Raw genomic sequence first — 18,562 nt, forward strand, 5'->3', positions numbered from 1 at the left:
TTCCACAATTTATTAATAGGTTAAACATACACACTTTTTCAGAACTGCTCTGTGGCGGTGTGTGCCGTGTTCATGTAGTTTTGTTTTAGCTCTGGATGGATTGAGCTCATTAGTTTTCTACAATTTATTAATAGTATATGTTAAACATACATCAATGAAACTGTCTCTCTCTCTCTCTATGTGTGTGTGTGTCAGAACTGCTCTGAGCCGTGTTACCTCAGCGGTGTGTGCCGTATTTGTGTGATTATTTTTCAATTATAAAATATGGCTTGCTGCATAATATTGACTGATGTGTGTCTGTGTAGATGTGCATGCATGGGGAAGAGACACAGAACACACGTTGTTGGATCGTGGCATTGGCTGAAAGTTTTGGTTGTGAGATTTACTACAATGACAATGGCGGGAGGATATCAAAATCCGACAGCACTGCTTGGATATTATAACTAAAACTGCTGCACTATTTTGAAAAAAATATACTTTGGACACGGGCTCATTTGTTTGTTAGATACGATGTATACAGTTTTACAACATAAACACTGCTCAGATTGCATCCTTTCTTGAAGAACGATGACAGAGAGCAGATCATTCAGAAGAAATGTGACATGTTTTTTTGTTTTGCAATGGACACTCATATTTGTGAGTGCCACAGATTGGATTCATCTCGCGATCTCTATTTCATTATAAAGGTATGAAGTCCCATTTGATTTTCCATGTTGTTATTTGCACAACCAACACTACTGGTGTTGGAGGATCTATATCTTAAAAAACACGTAGATTGACAGTAAACCTTTAGAACGTTCTGATGATAAAACTTATCTTCATTAATATTTTAGATCATACTAAGATAGATAGATAGCTCCTTTGCTGCTAACATGGTCACGTCGAGCTAGGCGGGCGTGGTTTCAGCAACCAGTCATATCAGCTCAAACCACCTCCCCGCCTCTTTGCCCATTTTCAGTTATCCGGGAGTACGTGCGGTACTTGCAGCTAAGATGGCCGCGGCCTCTTTTACGCGTCAAAACTGCTGTTCAGAACTCTATGGGTGACGTCACGGACGCTACGTCCATATTTTTTTAAGTCTATGGTGTTAACTCATGTGATTAATTCAAATCCTTAACATGTTAAAATAATTTAACGCATATAACGCACACAAAAAAAAGTATGTGAAATTGTGTCATAACAAATTTAAGTCACGCAGTTAGATGATCTTAAAGTCCATGCTGATTATATCAGAGATGGCAGAGAGAATCATTCTTTCCATTTATTTAATTTATTTAATATAAATTAAATAAAAATAGCGCCCTCTCATGGTATACGAACAGTGCTTACACTGGCGTGTTCATTGGTCAGGCATCAACCAATAAAACGGCTTCACCCCCCACCCACCCCGTTCTGCTCTCTCACTTCTGCTTTCAATTGCTCAAGTCAGTTTTGCAACAGAAATATCGCAAAAAGAGTAGCAAAAGTCAAAGCGCCAGGAATTGAACTTGTACTGCCAGATCTGAGAGGTTGTAAGTGCCGACTTGAAGCTGTACAGCGAAACTGAAGTAAAGTGCAACAGTAAATATGTCTCACATATTTGTGTCTGTCATTTTGTTTATGTGAATGCCATTTTACACATTTGTAACTATTAATCTGCCACTACAACTTCGTAACGGGGTAATCGAAACATTCAGCTTTTCACATCAGGGCTGTGAGTGTAAATTTCAATTTACAAATACAAATATTAATACGACAAGTTCTCACATTCAAATCAGCAACCTCTCTGGTTTTGCTACTGATTTACCTTCATACTCGACGCACTGATCGCACATAGTATTCATGCACAGAAACATTTCAGTACATTCACATTGTTTTCACACACATTCAGGATAATGTTTTGATTTGTCCTGTGTATGTTGCTGTGTACTTTAGTATATATGCAGGTCAATGGCATCTCCATGTGGTCCTGTTCAATATCACAACTTGACTTGTCTGAAATGTAAACAACTCTTTGCTGTTGCACATACTATACACTGTGAATTCTGAAACTTTTTTGCTGTGATTTTTATTTTATTTTATTTTTATGTGCAATTAATCTATTGACAGCCCTAATAATATATATATATATATATATATATATATATATATATATATATATATATAGAGAGAGAGAGAGAGAGAGAGAGAGAGAGAGAGAGAGAGAGCTCAGTTTAACTGCTCAGAACAAACAAGAGACTCATGAACAACCATCACAAAACAAAAAACAGTCGTAGATCATCCAGGTAACCACACACAGTATAAAGAATCAATGGTTCACATACTTTTGAGCGTGGTTATTTTAATAAATTCAGCTATTTTTTTTTTTTTTGTCTTATGGATTATATGTAAACATCTTTTATGTAAAATATCTTACTCAGGACAGTACTAAATAAAAAATAACATGCATTTTGCATGATCTCTCTTATTTTGTTAAAATTATTCAAATTTTTACAGATTCTGCAAGTGGTTCACATACTTTTTCCTTGCAACTGTATGTATATATATATATATATATATATATATATATATATATATATATATATATATATATATATATATATTCATAATTGTTTGATCATTTCTTATTGTCATAATCTGTGTCTCTCTTAGACTGGACTCAGAGCTGCTGTGTTTGAGTTGGTCAGTTCAGCGTCTCTGGATTATGACAAGAGCAAATATATTTTCTTTTCCTCTGATTCTCAAGGCACTGCACCGTCTCTCCAGGTGATTCAGTGATCGTTCATGTCAAGTCTAATAACTGTAAAAAGAGCTCTCAAAACACTGCTCTGTTTGAAAGAATCTGTAACTGCAGCCTACTGTTTTTATAGCTTATGATTTGTTCATTTGATCTGTATTTTTCTCTTATTTTTTCACACCACATAATTTTTCTCTTTTTGATTCTAGAAAATATATTGAAAATTGCACTTACAATGTTTTTCACATATATACGTCCTGTGAAACGTACAGTATATGTATACGTACTATGAAAACACACTTGTGCAAAGTAAAGCATTCTTTTAAATTATTATTAAAGAAATGCCACAGAGACAAAAGTACTTACACTACCACCTAGACTGCATTTATTTGACCAAAAAGAGAGAAGGATGTGCATCATACACACACTAAAACAGATGCATTATAACAAAAGTAGGGCTGGAAGATTATGGCCTAAAATCAAAACCTCGATTAATTGAATATTTTACCTCGATTACGGTTAATGAACGGTTATTTTGTTTGTGTTTTTTTTTTGTTTTGTTTGCCCTCATAGTTCACTTACAAGGTTTGTACGGTAAATATGCTTGACTATTAAAGGTGGGATATTTTTTTCCTATTGAAAGAGTGATCTGACATAAAATAACTGCTGAAAGTGAGATGTTATCTATGATTTGTAATATTTCTTACAGATTTCTGCTTATTGTAAATTAGATAAAGATAAATTAGCATAGTACCAGTACGTAATGAGAGTGATTGCTTGTGTGAAATAGTCATACTGTCTATCTTTTAATTGTGAAGCTGTGGGTTGTAAATAGTTCCTTCAAAAGTAGAAAATATATGCTATAATAACTTGTGAGTTTCTAAGCTACTTTAGTGATAAATCACAGGACAGTTTGACAACTAGTTTCTGCGTTCCTCTCAGTGCGCGCGATCTTCACGATTTGCGCAGCTACTGTTTGTATGAGTGTTCGTGCCACAATGCAGCTGCGCGAGCGCGGTAGCTCGATATAATAATACACATACAATCGTCTAAAATCGCTTGAATGTCCTAACTGGCAAACCTTAAAACACATACAAGTGAAACGGTTTAGTGAAGAGGCAAGTCTTACCGCTCTCGCGCTGTCTCTCTGTGTGTTGACTCGCCATTTATGTTGCTTTCATGCCACTGACTGGACGGGGCAGAGTCACATGGCTACACACGCGGTAGTATTTTTTTAACAGAATGAAAAAAAAATGAAATAACCGACATGGAAAAATTACGTTGGTTAGAGGTTCTGAATTTCGGTTTCGATTACTTTTCGATTAATCATCCAGCCCTAAACAAAGGATTGTTAATAGTAATTAAATAACCATGTTTAATCTTGCTTAGTTAGGCTGTATGTGCCATCTAACCTACTCAAGTGTCCAATGACAGAATTGAAATGTCATATTTATCATTGAATTCAGTGTAGTAATATTCACAAATAGTATTTATCAATTATTTAACCCAAATTATAATCTATAATTAATTATAATCTATTATAATTATCTATTGTTTGACATGGAACATCTGTGTGAGTTACAATGAGATCACTTCTGACTGCACTTAAAATTCACTTGCTCACATTTTTCCACTTTGTAGATTAACACTCAAGTGGAGGTGTATGAGGAGCCAAACCTGACCAAAGAGATCATTGGAGGAGTGATAGGAGGACTGCTGCTACTGGCTCTCATCACAGCGGCCCTTTATAAGGTATATCGCCTTCATAAAATCAGTTTCAGTCCCTCACACTTTCACCTGTCTACACAATCTATATTTTTTAATGCTTACAGCATATTACTGCATGTTTTCTCTTTACAAGGCTGGGTTCTTCAAAAGCCAGTACAAGCAGATGCTGCAGGAGGCGCAGGGGGATGAAGGAGGAGAACCAAACATGACACAATAATGTGCACTCAAACAGTTATAAGATTTATGTACTGATTGTGTTTTGTGGGTTTGAGAATGAAACGTGAATATATTTAAAACCCCATTGACTGATTTAGAACACTTTATTTAAATGATAACTGTACAATTTTGAAGTTACTTCAGATTACTCATCATCTTATCAGTGAACAAAACGAGTTACCAAAGTATTTATAGCATGCCAAATATCTGACTTCCTACTTTGTTATGAAAACTGATAATGACTGAGTATGCACTGTAGCAGAAATATTAGAAATATTGGAGAATCTTTTTCTCATTGTTTTTGTTTTTTGTTTTCTATTCAAGCTTGTTTCCACAGCACAGAATTAAAAAATACAAAAGGTAATTTAGACTTTTTATCTCACAATTCTGACTTTTGTAAACTTTTTCTCTGAATTGCGAGATACAAACTCACAATTCAGAGAAAAAAAGTTATAGTTGCGAGATATAAAATCCAGTTCTGAGGAAAAATTACAATTCTATCATAATTCTGACTTTTTAATTTGCAATTGCGAGTTTATGTATCGCAATTCAGAGAAAATTCAGAATTGTGAGATATAAACTTGCAATTCTGAGAAATAAATTACAGTCCCTCCAGAAAAACGCGATTATGCGATCGCCTGATTTAATGCATAATCAGCCAAAGTCTGCATATTTATGCGGGGTCTCATTTTGTCAAATACGCCGCACTTTCACCGCATAAATTGCCGATTTCAGCAAGCAAAATATGCAGGGCTAGCATGATTTCATAATCTTGTGGAATAAACACAAGACAGCCTGACCACTTTGCAATGATAACATTCTCCCGCTTACATTTTTAGCACGCCAGGCTACTCTGTCTTGCCTTTTAATCATCTTATTTTACGTTCAAATATATATGCATTATGAACAAAGAACCGTCATTATTTCCAAGCAATATGTGCTGAGCTAACTAGCTTACCATCCGTCAGATTGTCCTACCCGGGCTTACTGCAATCTGCACACATCAATATTACATCAATTATACATATAATATTATCATTGTTGTCATGATAAATAACACAAAATTACTGTATTTGCATTATTGTAAAGGGTAGGTTTAGTATTGGTGTAGAAATTAATAATTACACAATCTGATAAGCATTTTTCGCTATCGATTTTTATATCTAATGATTAATGCTATATCATATTGTGCTAAAACTACTGTACTTGCATTATTATAAGGGTAGATTTAGGGTTGGGGTAGGTGTAGATGTTAATAAAGCCATAAACCACGTTAATATCATGCTGGAAGCACAATCTGATAGGTAACGTTAGCATTTTTCGCTGTCAGATTTTGCTACCTACCTAGAGGTAGCAAAATCTGACGGTAGCACAAATTGTCAGAACACTGGCATTTCTCTCCTTGGGTTTTAGGTTTCGGGAAGGGAAAAAAATTCCACCACCCCATCCAAACTTTTAGGATACCGGGTATCAGATTTACACAATCCCTACGCACAACGCTTCGGCATGTTTCTCTCGCTCGAAAGCTTGACAGACCTCCCGCGCCTAGTTATGGTTGCTAAACCACGATTGGTCTGTAGCGGTTTTCGGCGTGGCTTAGCGAAGGGTCAATTACGCGACGTGAACATCATCTGCAAACCCCGTGGTGAAACCAGGGTGAAACCATGATGAAGCACGCAAATCATTCTCATTTGCCAACAAAAATAAGCGCAAAGGACCGCGCGAATGTTTTGTAAGTTTGAGTCATGTGTTAATTAAGGTCTGAAATAAAACGGAATGAGAACTTAAATATTCTTTGATTTAGTATGCTTGCTTATCATAGGAAGTAATAAGAAATGACTCTTTACATTAAGGTAGTAGCCTAGTGAGAACAGGGTGTTGGGGGAATCACCTTTTTTTCTCTCTCTTTTTCATCAAACCGCAGTTTTTGCAAGTTTCTGCAATTTCATCGCATAAAATTGCAAAAATATCCCGCATATTCCATCGCATTTTTTAAGAAAACGTGCCGCAAAATAAGGTTTTTTGCCCGCAACAATCACAAAAAAAATCCGCGTTTTTCTGGAGGGACTGAATAAAGACAATTGTGTGACATAAAAGTTTGCAGTTAGCTTTTTTATTTGTTATTGAGTGGCAGAAACAAGATTCCATAGTTTTATCATCACGTTTCTTCAGATTTTCATAATAGGGATTTGCACTGGGTGTGAAATTAATGTTTAATCAATGAATTTGATGTTTTCTGCTTTATATAAAGATGTTGTTTAATTTGCTTTTTTTTTTGGCACGTTGGCAAGGAAATTAAAATAAATTTAGATTAAATAATTTTGCCATTATCCATTACACTTATTTTTGTGTCATTTATATGCATACCTTAAATAAAAATGTAAGTATGAAGGTAAGTTAGGAAATTCTGTGATTTGGGGTGTTTGTGAGACTGAGGTGTCAGATTCAATTGCAGCAAACCCAACAGATACCTAAAACCTTGGTTTATTTATTTATTTTTTATAAATCAATGTAGAAAGACACATTAGAATGTACTGAAAACATTTTATAGATAAACACTCGATGCAAAGTCCCATATTTCCTTATATTTTATAGCCTAAACCAAAATCAACACCATAAACATACAAGTGAATATAGAAGTGAATTATTAAACTATTGTTACAGTTTACTTGGTGACAGAATAAATAAATCACTTTGAAAATATGTACTGGAAAAAAAAAAAAAAAAGTTCCAGTTGGCCTACTCCATGTACTGGGTTAAAATGTTGTTCAGGATGTGAAGAACATGCAAAAATACATCCTATGAGTGTAAAAGGGTCCTGTTGCCATGTAGATAAGGGGAGCTCAGAAAACAGGATATCAACATTAGTAAAAAGGGGCGGAAGTGTCTAGTCTCGTAACGTACTGCAACTGTTACGATCTGACAGTGTAACCAGTTTTATCCTAGTGTGTCGTGCAGATCACTGTGATATTTATGGCTTATGGTATTTGAGAGTGTGCTAACTTTGGCCTTTTTTTAGTAATTTTAAACATGCTGCTGTATTCTTTGTTGTTGTTGAGATGATTCAGATTTAGAATCTGATCCCACACTACTACTGCAAATTTACGTAAATCTTGATGGATATGCTCCACACCATCTGGTTAGCAACTGAAACAATTGCCGTAACTCATTATCCTCCCTCTGCAATTTAAGTCATCATTAAATCACCAGCAGAGACCAGTGGCATAAACTTAGTCACTATATTAAGACTGTGTCTTAAGAACTAGTTTGACCAAACTGCAGTTAACCAAGGGGTAATCAATGTTATTTTTCCAATTCAAATTACACCAATCTACCTTTTTATGTAACAGACTTTAAAAAATTAGGACCACTCTTCATGAAAAACATTAGTGTCTTAACTTTTAAGACTAGTCTAAGTGGTTTATGCAACCGGCCCCTGGTGTAAATGGGCATGTGTCTCCCTCGTCTACTTCTGATCCAGTGAGTATAAAAGAGCACCTGTGAATAACATCATCCTCTTCTTGTCTGAAGGAGACCAGAGCAGGAATGCCTGAAGCATGGCAAAGGGATGCAGCGTCTTGTTCCCTATTCTCAGGGAACCATGGTTACGTAACCGGAGACGTTACCTTTCGAAAGGGAACTCGTGCTGCATCCCCTAGGAGTTGCTATGGGGAACGGAATAGTGCCTTAATGGCTGTGCTAAGTCAAATGCCTTGTCCAAATACCCACACTTGCGGTCTTGGCCACTTGAAAGCTCATGCATGCGACAGGAAGTAAGTTTGCAAGACTGTCCCATGTCTTAAGGGCACTGCACTTGGGCATTTTTAATGCACACTAAACCCACACTATCTTGAATACTGCTTCTGAGCAGTATTCGAGGCTAAGCATATCCCATCATGCATTATGTTCGGGAACTCACATGCCCCGAAATCGCGAGATGTCAGGGAAAACATACGACTGTAAGTTAAATTGATTATACTGTATAATTTTGTTAGTAAAATATAAAGTGTTGTGCATTTTATTGATGCAAAGATGAGTACGCTATGTGTATTTTGTACATTTGCAACTGCTGTTTGTCACTTAAAGAAGCACCACAATTTTAAAATAGTCTCTTCTGTTAGTTACATAGCGACCACTGAACAGACATTTAGAGCTGTATTTTAAAATGCAAAGTACTGAGAATAATCATTTTAAAAAAGCTGTAAACGCTTGCATTTTTTTGCAAGACTATAAGTGTGTCCCATCAGGCAATCAAATGTTCTACACACACTTGCAGTCTTCATGCCCACTTGACCACTTGAGCCAAATACAGGAAATACGTCATGCAAGTAGACAAGTGGTTAAGTGCAAAGACCGCAAGTGTGGTTTTTGGACAAGGCTAAAGACTCAAAGAGTCTTCATCCTTTTGGTGCACTAGTGACAATCACAGGTCAGAGCTTCTCAAGAACGGAGGCCTCAAAAAAAAAGGAAGAGGAATCTCTAAGAGGAAGCTTAACAATGTTCATACTAGTTTCAAAAGAAAATGCTTTGAGCTGGTTCACGAAGCTCTGCAGAGTGGAGGCCTAAATCACATCTGCTGGATTGAGAGGGGGCCTAACACACTAATGGTCCAGGGAAGCTAAAAGAGAGCCTAACTACCTAGCACAGTATTTCCTAGTGCCTAGCTGAGCTCTAGGAGCGGAGGCCTCAGCATAATGACTCTCATATCAAGAGGAGGCCTGACAACGATCCACACTTTAGGATATTTGATGAGGAGCTCAAAGAGTGCCTGCAACCCGCAACTTATATCCACCGGAGCTCTAGAGAGCGAAAATGAATGAATGTCTTACTGGTGTAGAATGACATGAGGGTGAGGACCTACATATCCTGCTGGTACTGAGACTCAAACCCACGACCTTTGGATTACACTCTAACCATTAGGCCACCACTGCCCCTTTGAAGATTCACAATGTGGTGTTATGCCAAACAAACAATACTCTGAGGCAAAAGTGAAACTAAAAGTTCATTCTCTCACATTCTGTAGGGTGTTTTGTTAAACCCATTGTTCAGCTTCCGCTGGTAATGGGCACTCGTCCAACATAAGCAATGACATACATCTCAGTCCAGAAGAGGGAAGGAAGTTAGCAATGGAAGAGCATATAAAAAATTGAGGCTCTGTCGCAAATGGAACCCTAAGACCTGCAATTTTTTCTTCTGAATTCAGACTTTTGTGATGTAATGGCACTTTGACTATTGGGTAAAAGTCTGCTGTCGAGCTCACCTCAGTGTGGACTCGGCAAAAATGCACCTCGAGGGTGCATATCGGCCTCAAACGGGGTGCTTGCGAGCACCCTTCTGAAACCTACAAACAGTCTTGTGGACTTAATGGACACACATTGTTAGTCCACAAGGCCACAAGTGTGCATAATGTGTACCATTTGGAACAGGGCCCTCCATTCTCAAATTCATGCAAATAAGAGGCAGAAAACACAGCATGGCAGCAAATAGCTGCAGGTTTAGGTAATGGCTCATGTGTCCAAAATATGAATATTGTGACTGGATTATTTGTGTAAATTTTATTATTTACACATCGGATGCATTGCAGTTGTTATGTATGTTAAATATTGCAGTTTTAGATGCTTTTGTTGTGAATAAACTGGCTTACAAAAGTTTATTAAACTGGCACTGTATTTTGGGCATTTAGAAAGAAAGCTTGCATCTTTCTAACTATAATCGTGTACATATGATTAAATTGGCTGTGTGCTGGAAAAAGCCTAGGTTAAACAGACTCGCTACAGACACCATTGACTATTTAATGAGTTCAGAACAATGTGGGTGATTTTTTTTTTTTTTTTTTTTTTTAGATTTAATTCAATAAATAAATATGTATTCTGTGTATTTAATAACTTTTTATTAATTTTATCTTGAGCATTCTCTTATGCTTCATCTTTCTTGAATGTACTCATTTCCTCTTTTTCAAATAGTTTTTTCCTTTTTAGTTAGATGCTCCCCCACCCTTTTTTTGAACCACCTCTAGGACTCTCCTCTTTCATTATTGCTTTGACTGTCTCACCTCATAAGTCCTCCATATCTACATTTGGCAGGTTACAATGGACCATAAGTTCTGTATCAGATTGTACATCTTTTGTGGTAAGTCTTTTATTATGTATTTGTTATTTTGTAACACACGGTCACTGCCTCAATAGCTGTTTATTTCCTCTCTGTTAGCCTTCTTGTGTTGCAAGTCTTAAGCCTTTTTTTTCCCTTCTTGTACAATTGTAATCAGTGAGTGGCAATAAGATACTTTAAAATTAACTAGTTACATGATCTAGCCAGGTAAAAGCTGCTTTACATTCTCTTAATATTTTTTTAATTTGTTATTTGTTAAAATCTAAAGCTGTTAAAAATGCATAGCAATAATCATGTTGTACATGAATAGATGGATGAGTGATTTAAAAAGAAAACTGTCATAGGAATTATGTTTAAAGCTTTTACAGTTTTGTTTTACTGCAAATTTACAGTTACTCAACATTCAGAAACACTGTTGATCATACGACATTAGACACATCGAATTTTAGACAGCCTTGTGAGTTAAAAACCTTGACAATCTTTCAAATGTTATAGCATATATTATATTGTGAACAGACATATGATAGGGATGAAGATAAAAAAGTCCTTCTTAGGCAAGAACAAACATCAATCAGTGTGAACTTTTTTAAATGCCCTCTCATCTAATTCTGACTCATATGTTCACACATATGTTGCACGCATTCAAACATGCATCTACGAAAATAGCACTGCAAAAACTAAAACTCAACTCAAATGCACTTGACAGCTTTTCATATATTAATATGTTCCTAATGAAAAACAATTACATTTAAGAGGAAACCAAACAAATTAAAGTTTTTTAGGCACAATGCCTAAACAGAATTTTGAGTTTTTACTTTTTTCCTTTCCTTTTCTTTCCTTTTATTTTCTTTCCTTTTTTGTTTTCTTTCTTTTCTTTTCTTTTCTTTTTTTTAATGTTACAAAACATTTTTATGTTTTCTTATTACATAATTGCCTTTATTGGTGCTACACAGTGAAATGACCAGCAGCTGCTGAACTGACATCTGTTACTATAGAATGTATTTTAGCATGGCTATAATGTTGTATTGACCAATCAGCAAACAATATTTCAATTGTAAAATTACTGTTTCTAGTTAGTAATTCAGTCTTTTTTTTTTATCACTTCTGAACACTTAAGCGTCTCAGTCGGTGATGGCTTTTAACATTGATCCTGTTACCTGGAAAACCTTCACTCCACCTTCACCTTCACAGAGTCAAAATGTTGCCTTTGGCTATAAGGTGATACAGAAAGACACAAGGTGAGAGCAACATAACCACAGAAAAGGGGGGGGGGGGGGGGCTGCATTGTTTGGAAAGCACATTTACCACTTCCAGTACTCACCACACTGCCCAATGAGACATGAAAAGAAACCGCCTTACTAATAGTCAGTCAACTGCTATTGTTTGTTTTGTTTTAAAGTGATCTTTAGGTGTAAATTAGAAATAGATGCTACTACATTGAGAAAAACCCAGATTATAGATTTCGTGCTTCATTGTCCATATTGAAGAATTATACTAGTTATCGAAGTGTTTAGTTTGTGTGATTTCTGAATCATCATTGTCAAATTGTCTCTTTTGTTGCACCCCATGTTGACAAACATTGAACTTACAGATTTACAGATTGACTTATGATACGGATGAAGATACAAAATGTCCTTTTAAGGCAAGAGCAAACTTCAACAAGTGTGAACTTCCTTTAAATTACCATCTTGGTCTATTTCTGCCATGTATGAGCTTTCTGCTTTCACACATTGCCCACATTCAAACATGCATCTATGAGAAAAACACTGCCAAAAATAACTCAAATGCACATGACAACATTTCGCATTTTAATATATTCATAATGAAAAACAATTACACTTAAGAGGAAACCAAACTAACTAAAGCTTTTGGTTAGACACAATGACTACATTCACAGTGTAACAATGCCTTGTCCCACCCACATACAATGGTTCCAACACCCATGGGTTCCAACTGAAATCAAAAGTAGTATCAAAAAAGTTGCCCATTTTTACCTTAAAGGTACAATGTGAACATTTTAGGAGGATCTATTGACAGAAATGCAATATAATATACATAACTATGTTGTGGTGTAAAAAGAGCTTATATAATGAACCATTATGTTTTTATTACCTTAGAATGAGCCATTTCTTTTTTAATACACTGTAGGTCCCCTTACATGTTAGTCGCCATTTTGTGCCGACATGTTTCTACAGCAGCCCTAAAAAAACAAACTGCTCTACAGAGCGTGTTTGCTTGACTGGCTACTCTCTTCTGTCTCAGACGAAAAACTTTACACTCTGCACCTTTAAAACTATTTCTCATTGCCATTTAAAGAGAGTTCATTCAAACATTAATGTCATCATTCACTCACCCTCTTGCCATTCTAGACCAATACTCCATCTGCTGTGGAACACAAAAGAAGATGTAAGACAAACTCAGTCACCATTATCTTTATTGTATGGAAAAAAAGATGTAATGAAAGTGACTGGTTACTAAGCCTGTCATTCTGCTTAACATCTCCTTTTGTGTTCCACAGAAGAAAGTCAGTCATACAGGTTTGGAACGACATGAGGGTCAGTAAATGACAAAAAACAATAAATGAATAAAAAAAAATAAAAAAATGGTGAAATATCTCTTTGTCCAAATGGTGCATATTATTATTAATACATTAAATTTGTAATTAATTGAGTGTGCACCTTAAGCCATAGCAGCCACACATATTAAGAATACCAATTATTATACTACATTAAATTTGTAATTGATTGCAGTGTGCACCAAAGTGTTAAGCCATTAGCGGCCACTGACAGGACTTTGCTGGACTCCCTAAGAATACCAAGTGGGTTCATCATTATAAGTAGTAATAGGCTGAATTGAAAATAGGTAGCCTAATTCTAATACACGCAATGACTATTCATCATTACATTCTTATATTTATGTAGCCTACACAATAATATTCTTTTACACTGTAATCCTTTTGTTTTTAATATTTGGCATGTTTGTGTGATGCGCATCCCTGTGTGTAATAAGCAAAGTCAACGCGCACTTGGACGCGCCCAGAGGCGCAGTTTCTACCAACGCGCTCTAACAAAAAAATATTGGCCATTGACTTTAGACCAGGTTTGAGTTGGTCTATGGCGCAGTCTATTTTCAGCTCCTTAAAATAGCAATGCGCCGGCAATGCGCCTGAACACACCTCTTTTTTAGACCAGCACGCCCATGGGCACACTTGGCGCAAATGCATTTCTAATTTAAGGACGTGGCGCTGAACGGGAAAACGCGAACGGCGCCGGACGCAATGCAAACAACTTGCAGTTGCGCCTTGCGTCTCAATTGCGCCGGGTGTATTACTCTCAGAGTTGAATGTCCAGGTCCCAGGAGTTTAACTTTATTGACAAGCAACAAAGTGAGATGCCAGCTCCACATCTAAATCTCTCTAGCCAGGGCACAGTTTTTATACATTTTTCTTATCTGTTAAAACAATGTAAGATCCACCCCTTACAGTTCTTTTCCATGATCTCATTTACAGGGGCTCTTTTCCCTTTTTCCTCTTTGAGTCTCCCACGTACTCCCCAACATTTTCACCACAGTCACTGTCACCAATCAAACTGCAGGTGTTGCTTATTGTAAGAGATATTTCTCTTTGTAAGGGCGGCCGGCTGCCAACTACTTTTAACGTAATTTCTCATGGTGAAATTCTCCCACAGGCAAAATGAAACATTGTAGCAAACACAATCAACACTCCCCAGAGGCAAGAAGCCTTCACGACACGCTTAACAATTCATTTCACAGCCATCTGTTGTCTGGTGGAAAATTACCAGCAAAATATGCTTAGTGGCCAAGTTAACTTCTCAGACACATCTGACTAGGGCTGTAACGATTCACTCGTTTTCTCAATGCATCGATTACAAATCCTGATGATGCACATGTATCAATCTCGAAACATATTTTTTAAATCGTGAATCGTTAATAAGTGATGTAAAATGCTAAGAATCGAATTAATTGCTACTCTATGGTGATTCTTTGCTTTAAAATACCTAAACATTAAATCACTACATGCATGAATTGATGGAGACGTTGTGCGCCGTCATTCGTGCTCATACAGCTCTCCTTCACAGATACGCACTGCACTCTTTACCGCTTTTCACTGGATTGTGCTCGCGCTCCGTCCGTAGCTCTCATCAACACCTTTTTGAGCAGCCCACGTTTGAGCTTTCCTCAGGATGGCCACTGCTATTCACATGAGCAGATGACAGCTCTCTTATGCATGGATGGAGCAAACACATAATGTAAGTGTCTAAATGCATAAGCATAGTTCCAACGAACAATAAAAATTTTAACTTTATGTTGTTAAACTGAATGTGCGAAGGAAAGTGCTGAAATAACTACAACATTAACAATACTGAAATAAGAGCGCATGGTTTATCTATCAGATGCACATTAAAGTTGTGTTCGTTACTATAGCAACAGTAGATACCCAGCGCGTTTTCTGAATCATGTAAAACAGGAATATGTTCCATATAAAGAGAACAAAGCGGGCTTTGTTTGGGATGCATTTCAATAACCCTATGAATGCATATTAAAATGCAGAATCAAATCAAATTAATCAAATCGCATCGAATTTTAATGTGAATCATCTCAAATCGAATCATTCTGAATTTGCAAAAATCGTTCTTGAATTGAATCGAATACCAATGAATCGTAAATCAAATCAATTCGCTGTCTACCTAAAGATTCACAGCCCTATAACCCTTATAGTCACATAGGCCAAGAGGCCTCAAAACACTTCTAGCTTTTATAGCAAGCAAACTAATTCTACAGTTGTTTTCTATAAGATAGATAAAATACTCTGTCAAATACCAACAGTACATTTCTTGGACAGCTCATTTATCTAACAGACACATTTTAGGTTTTAGTCTAGAAACAAACTTATGAGTTAAATTTAAAACATGTACAGTTTACATGTCTCAAGGAACATGATTGTAAAACACTGGAGTAACCATTACTCATTCTTAAAAACCTTGTAAAAATTCACTTAAATTTACCTTTGTTCTGGGTTTGTGGCAGCTCTGCTCAGTTTCAGTACAGCTGCGAACTGGAGGAACTGTACTGATGTGAAGCTCAGAGTAGTCCGCCATCTGGTAAAGTAGTGCAACAGTGTGGTTACACATGTGAGCGCACCAGCAACACAGCAACACAGCGACAGCTACAGTGGAACAGTGTGACAGGGTTGTAATCCATTAACACAATCTGTAAAGATTAACTGATGACAAAATAATGAATGAATAACCCCAAATGATAGGATATATGCATAAAGAAGACAAGAAATTTTTCCTTATAAAGTGTTAAACTTTTCCACTGAATAGATTCATCATCCTTACATTTCTATAAATGTAGAAATTAATAGAAACTTAATTTTAAAATATGAACAATAAATCCATCATTCAGTTCTATAGACTACTTTGTAGCAGACGTCACAATGACGTCACTTGCAGCTGCGCGCACATAGTGGTTGCAGAAAAATAGCGGTAGCAATTGGAGGAAAATGTGCAAAATCCACAGAATAAGAGAAAAATGTTTTGTTGTGCCTCTGGATGTTGGAATCAGAATGCAAAAAATATATAGTCTTCATTTTTAAAGAAAACCATCGTTGAAAACGTCCTTTGAAGCTAAACGGAGACGTTTCACAGACTGGACTGATGACACCAGCAAGGATTAGTCTACTATTAAAGCAGGAATTTGATGCACACAGTAAGTCTACATAATATTCACATATGCAGTTCAGAGGACATACATACATAGCAGTTACAGCATGAAATAATATTTAAACCTATAACATTTTACATAGATAACTTTTAAACATAGTCTATCAAATTTTTATTTCACAATTCTGACTTTTTTCCTGCATTTGTGTGTTTATTACTCCCAGTTCGGACGTTATAACTCGCAATTGTGAGTTTATTTCACAATTCTGAGGGGAAAAAAGTCAGAATTGCGGGATAAATTGCAATTCAGAAAAGACAGAATAATGAGTATATCTCACAATTCTGTTTTTCTTTGTAAGAAATGTGAGATATAAACTCAGATTTGTGAGAAATAAAAGTCAGAATTGTGAGATATAAACTCGAAATTAACATTTTTTATTCTTTTATTTCGTGGCTTCCATAGACTGCCACTGCTCAACTGTCATTTTCTGCAACCAGGTAGGCTCCGCCCATAAAAAACGTCTGACTTCCTCATAGATCTGAAACAAGTCGCCCTCAAGCTGATCAAGCTCTCCTGTCATCCTTATCAGAAACTGAAAAAAATGCAAAAAATTAGTGACATTCACAGTGAACCAGAAGATCGGAAAAAGGTTTAATAGATAGAAAACTGAAAGTATAAGAATATGAGCTGTCACCAACAAAGTGTAACATTGGGTTTGGGTTATGTTTGTTTTCATGACTTTTATTTTGTAGTTTGCCTTAGACATGTTTTTTGTTCCTGTCATCTGGGCTGCGTTCAGCCCCGACAAAACGTTGCAAAACGTTTTTTAAACGGAAACGGTGGCGCGTTGAATACCCTGTTGTGATGACGCAAGCGTTGCAACTATGGCAACTGAGAAGGCCATTCTTTGTGTTCTTTTTGAAGAATTTTGAAGAGGTATCGGGGGTGTCCCCACCAAAGCTGAGACCAAACCTACGCCCATGATATAAATACATGTTTAATACTGCAAAGTACCCTCGATGTTACAGCCACTGCCCTTGCCGTCCAGAATAAAAGAGAGAACATCTCAGTCGAGTGAAGGGATTTGTGAAAACTTCTAATTATTTTGATACAACATTTGCCTTGCATCTCAGGATGAAAAGACAAACATTTCAGGTGAAGGATAATCCACTTCTTACCTCCAAGACTGTGTTATGATCTATATTATTTTATTGTTTAATAGGCTTATCATTATTGCTGATCACTGTTGTTGTGCTTTGATATTGTAATATTTACCATTATATAATCAGAGGAGTATAGAAAAGTTTATTAAAGTGTAACTTCACAATACAACACCAAAATATATAAGTAAAGTATTTTTATGTTACATTAATACCCAGTGTGCGAGCTGTCTCTTTAATACCGCGTGGGTTATATACATCTTGCCGCTGATTGGGCTGACATTTCTGACACACCCACCAAACAAGAGAAAACGCATCTCAAACCCGTTGCACACCGTTGCACACCGTTTCCAGGAAACGTGTCGTTCAACCCGGAAACCGTAGCAAAACGTTGCGCACCGGTGTGAGCTTGAACGTGCCCCTGACTTCCTTGCCCTTATGTGATCATGTCTTGTGCTTCCAATAGGCTTGTTCGAGATGCATCTGCGCTGCGAAGACCGATCGGCGTATGACATCAAAGTACCGCGAGAGCATTTGGAGAGCATACGACTTATGCTTTTGAATCACTCTCGCGGTACTTTGATGTCATCAGTGCAGCGCAGATGCACCTGAACGAGCCTCTTGTCTTATGTGTCATATTTTCATTGGTTTGTCTCGTCATGTGATACTCTGCTCTGTTCTCATTGATTCATTATTTGATGGTGCACAGGTGTCCCTTGTTTGCTCATCACTATTGTGTATAAATAACCCTCATATTTTATTGTTCCTGTGTCTAACCTTGTTCATGTAACCCATTGTTTGGTGTATTCATGTTCATGCTAAAGGTGGGTGCACACTGTGCGATTTATAATAGTCCTTCATGATTGTTGCTGGTCATACTGTATGAAAATGATCCTCATGTCACACTGTGGGATCTCAGCTGTCCTATATGTCAGACTGTATGACAGTC

General features: G+C 36.7%; 1 protein-coding gene and 1 pseudogene across 1 annotated transcript in view; both read left to right on the top strand.

Annotated features, from left to right (window-relative positions):
* The window catches only part of LOC125265760, a 28,219-nt pseudogene extending 23,195 nt beyond the window's left edge, over nt 1–5,024 (top strand).
* Nucleotides 5,025–10,637: 5,613 nt separating this feature from the next.
* The window catches only part of LOC125265752 (integrin alpha-X-like), a 35,238-nt gene continuing 27,313 nt past the window's right edge, over nt 10,638–18,562 (top strand). Inside the window, exons 1-2 of the mRNA XM_048186190.1 lie at nt 10,638–10,789; nt 11,886–12,006. Coding sequence (XP_048042147.1) covers nt 10,750–10,789; nt 11,886–12,006 — 161 coding nt within the window. The 5' untranslated portion in view covers nt 10,638–10,749. The remainder of the gene's footprint in view (nt 10,790–11,885; nt 12,007–18,562) is intronic.

This window comes from Megalobrama amblycephala, linkage group LG1, assembly GCF_018812025.1.
Source record: "Megalobrama amblycephala isolate DHTTF-2021 linkage group LG1, ASM1881202v1, whole genome shotgun sequence".
Lineage (NCBI taxonomy): Eukaryota > Metazoa > Chordata > Actinopteri > Cypriniformes > Xenocyprididae > Megalobrama > Megalobrama amblycephala.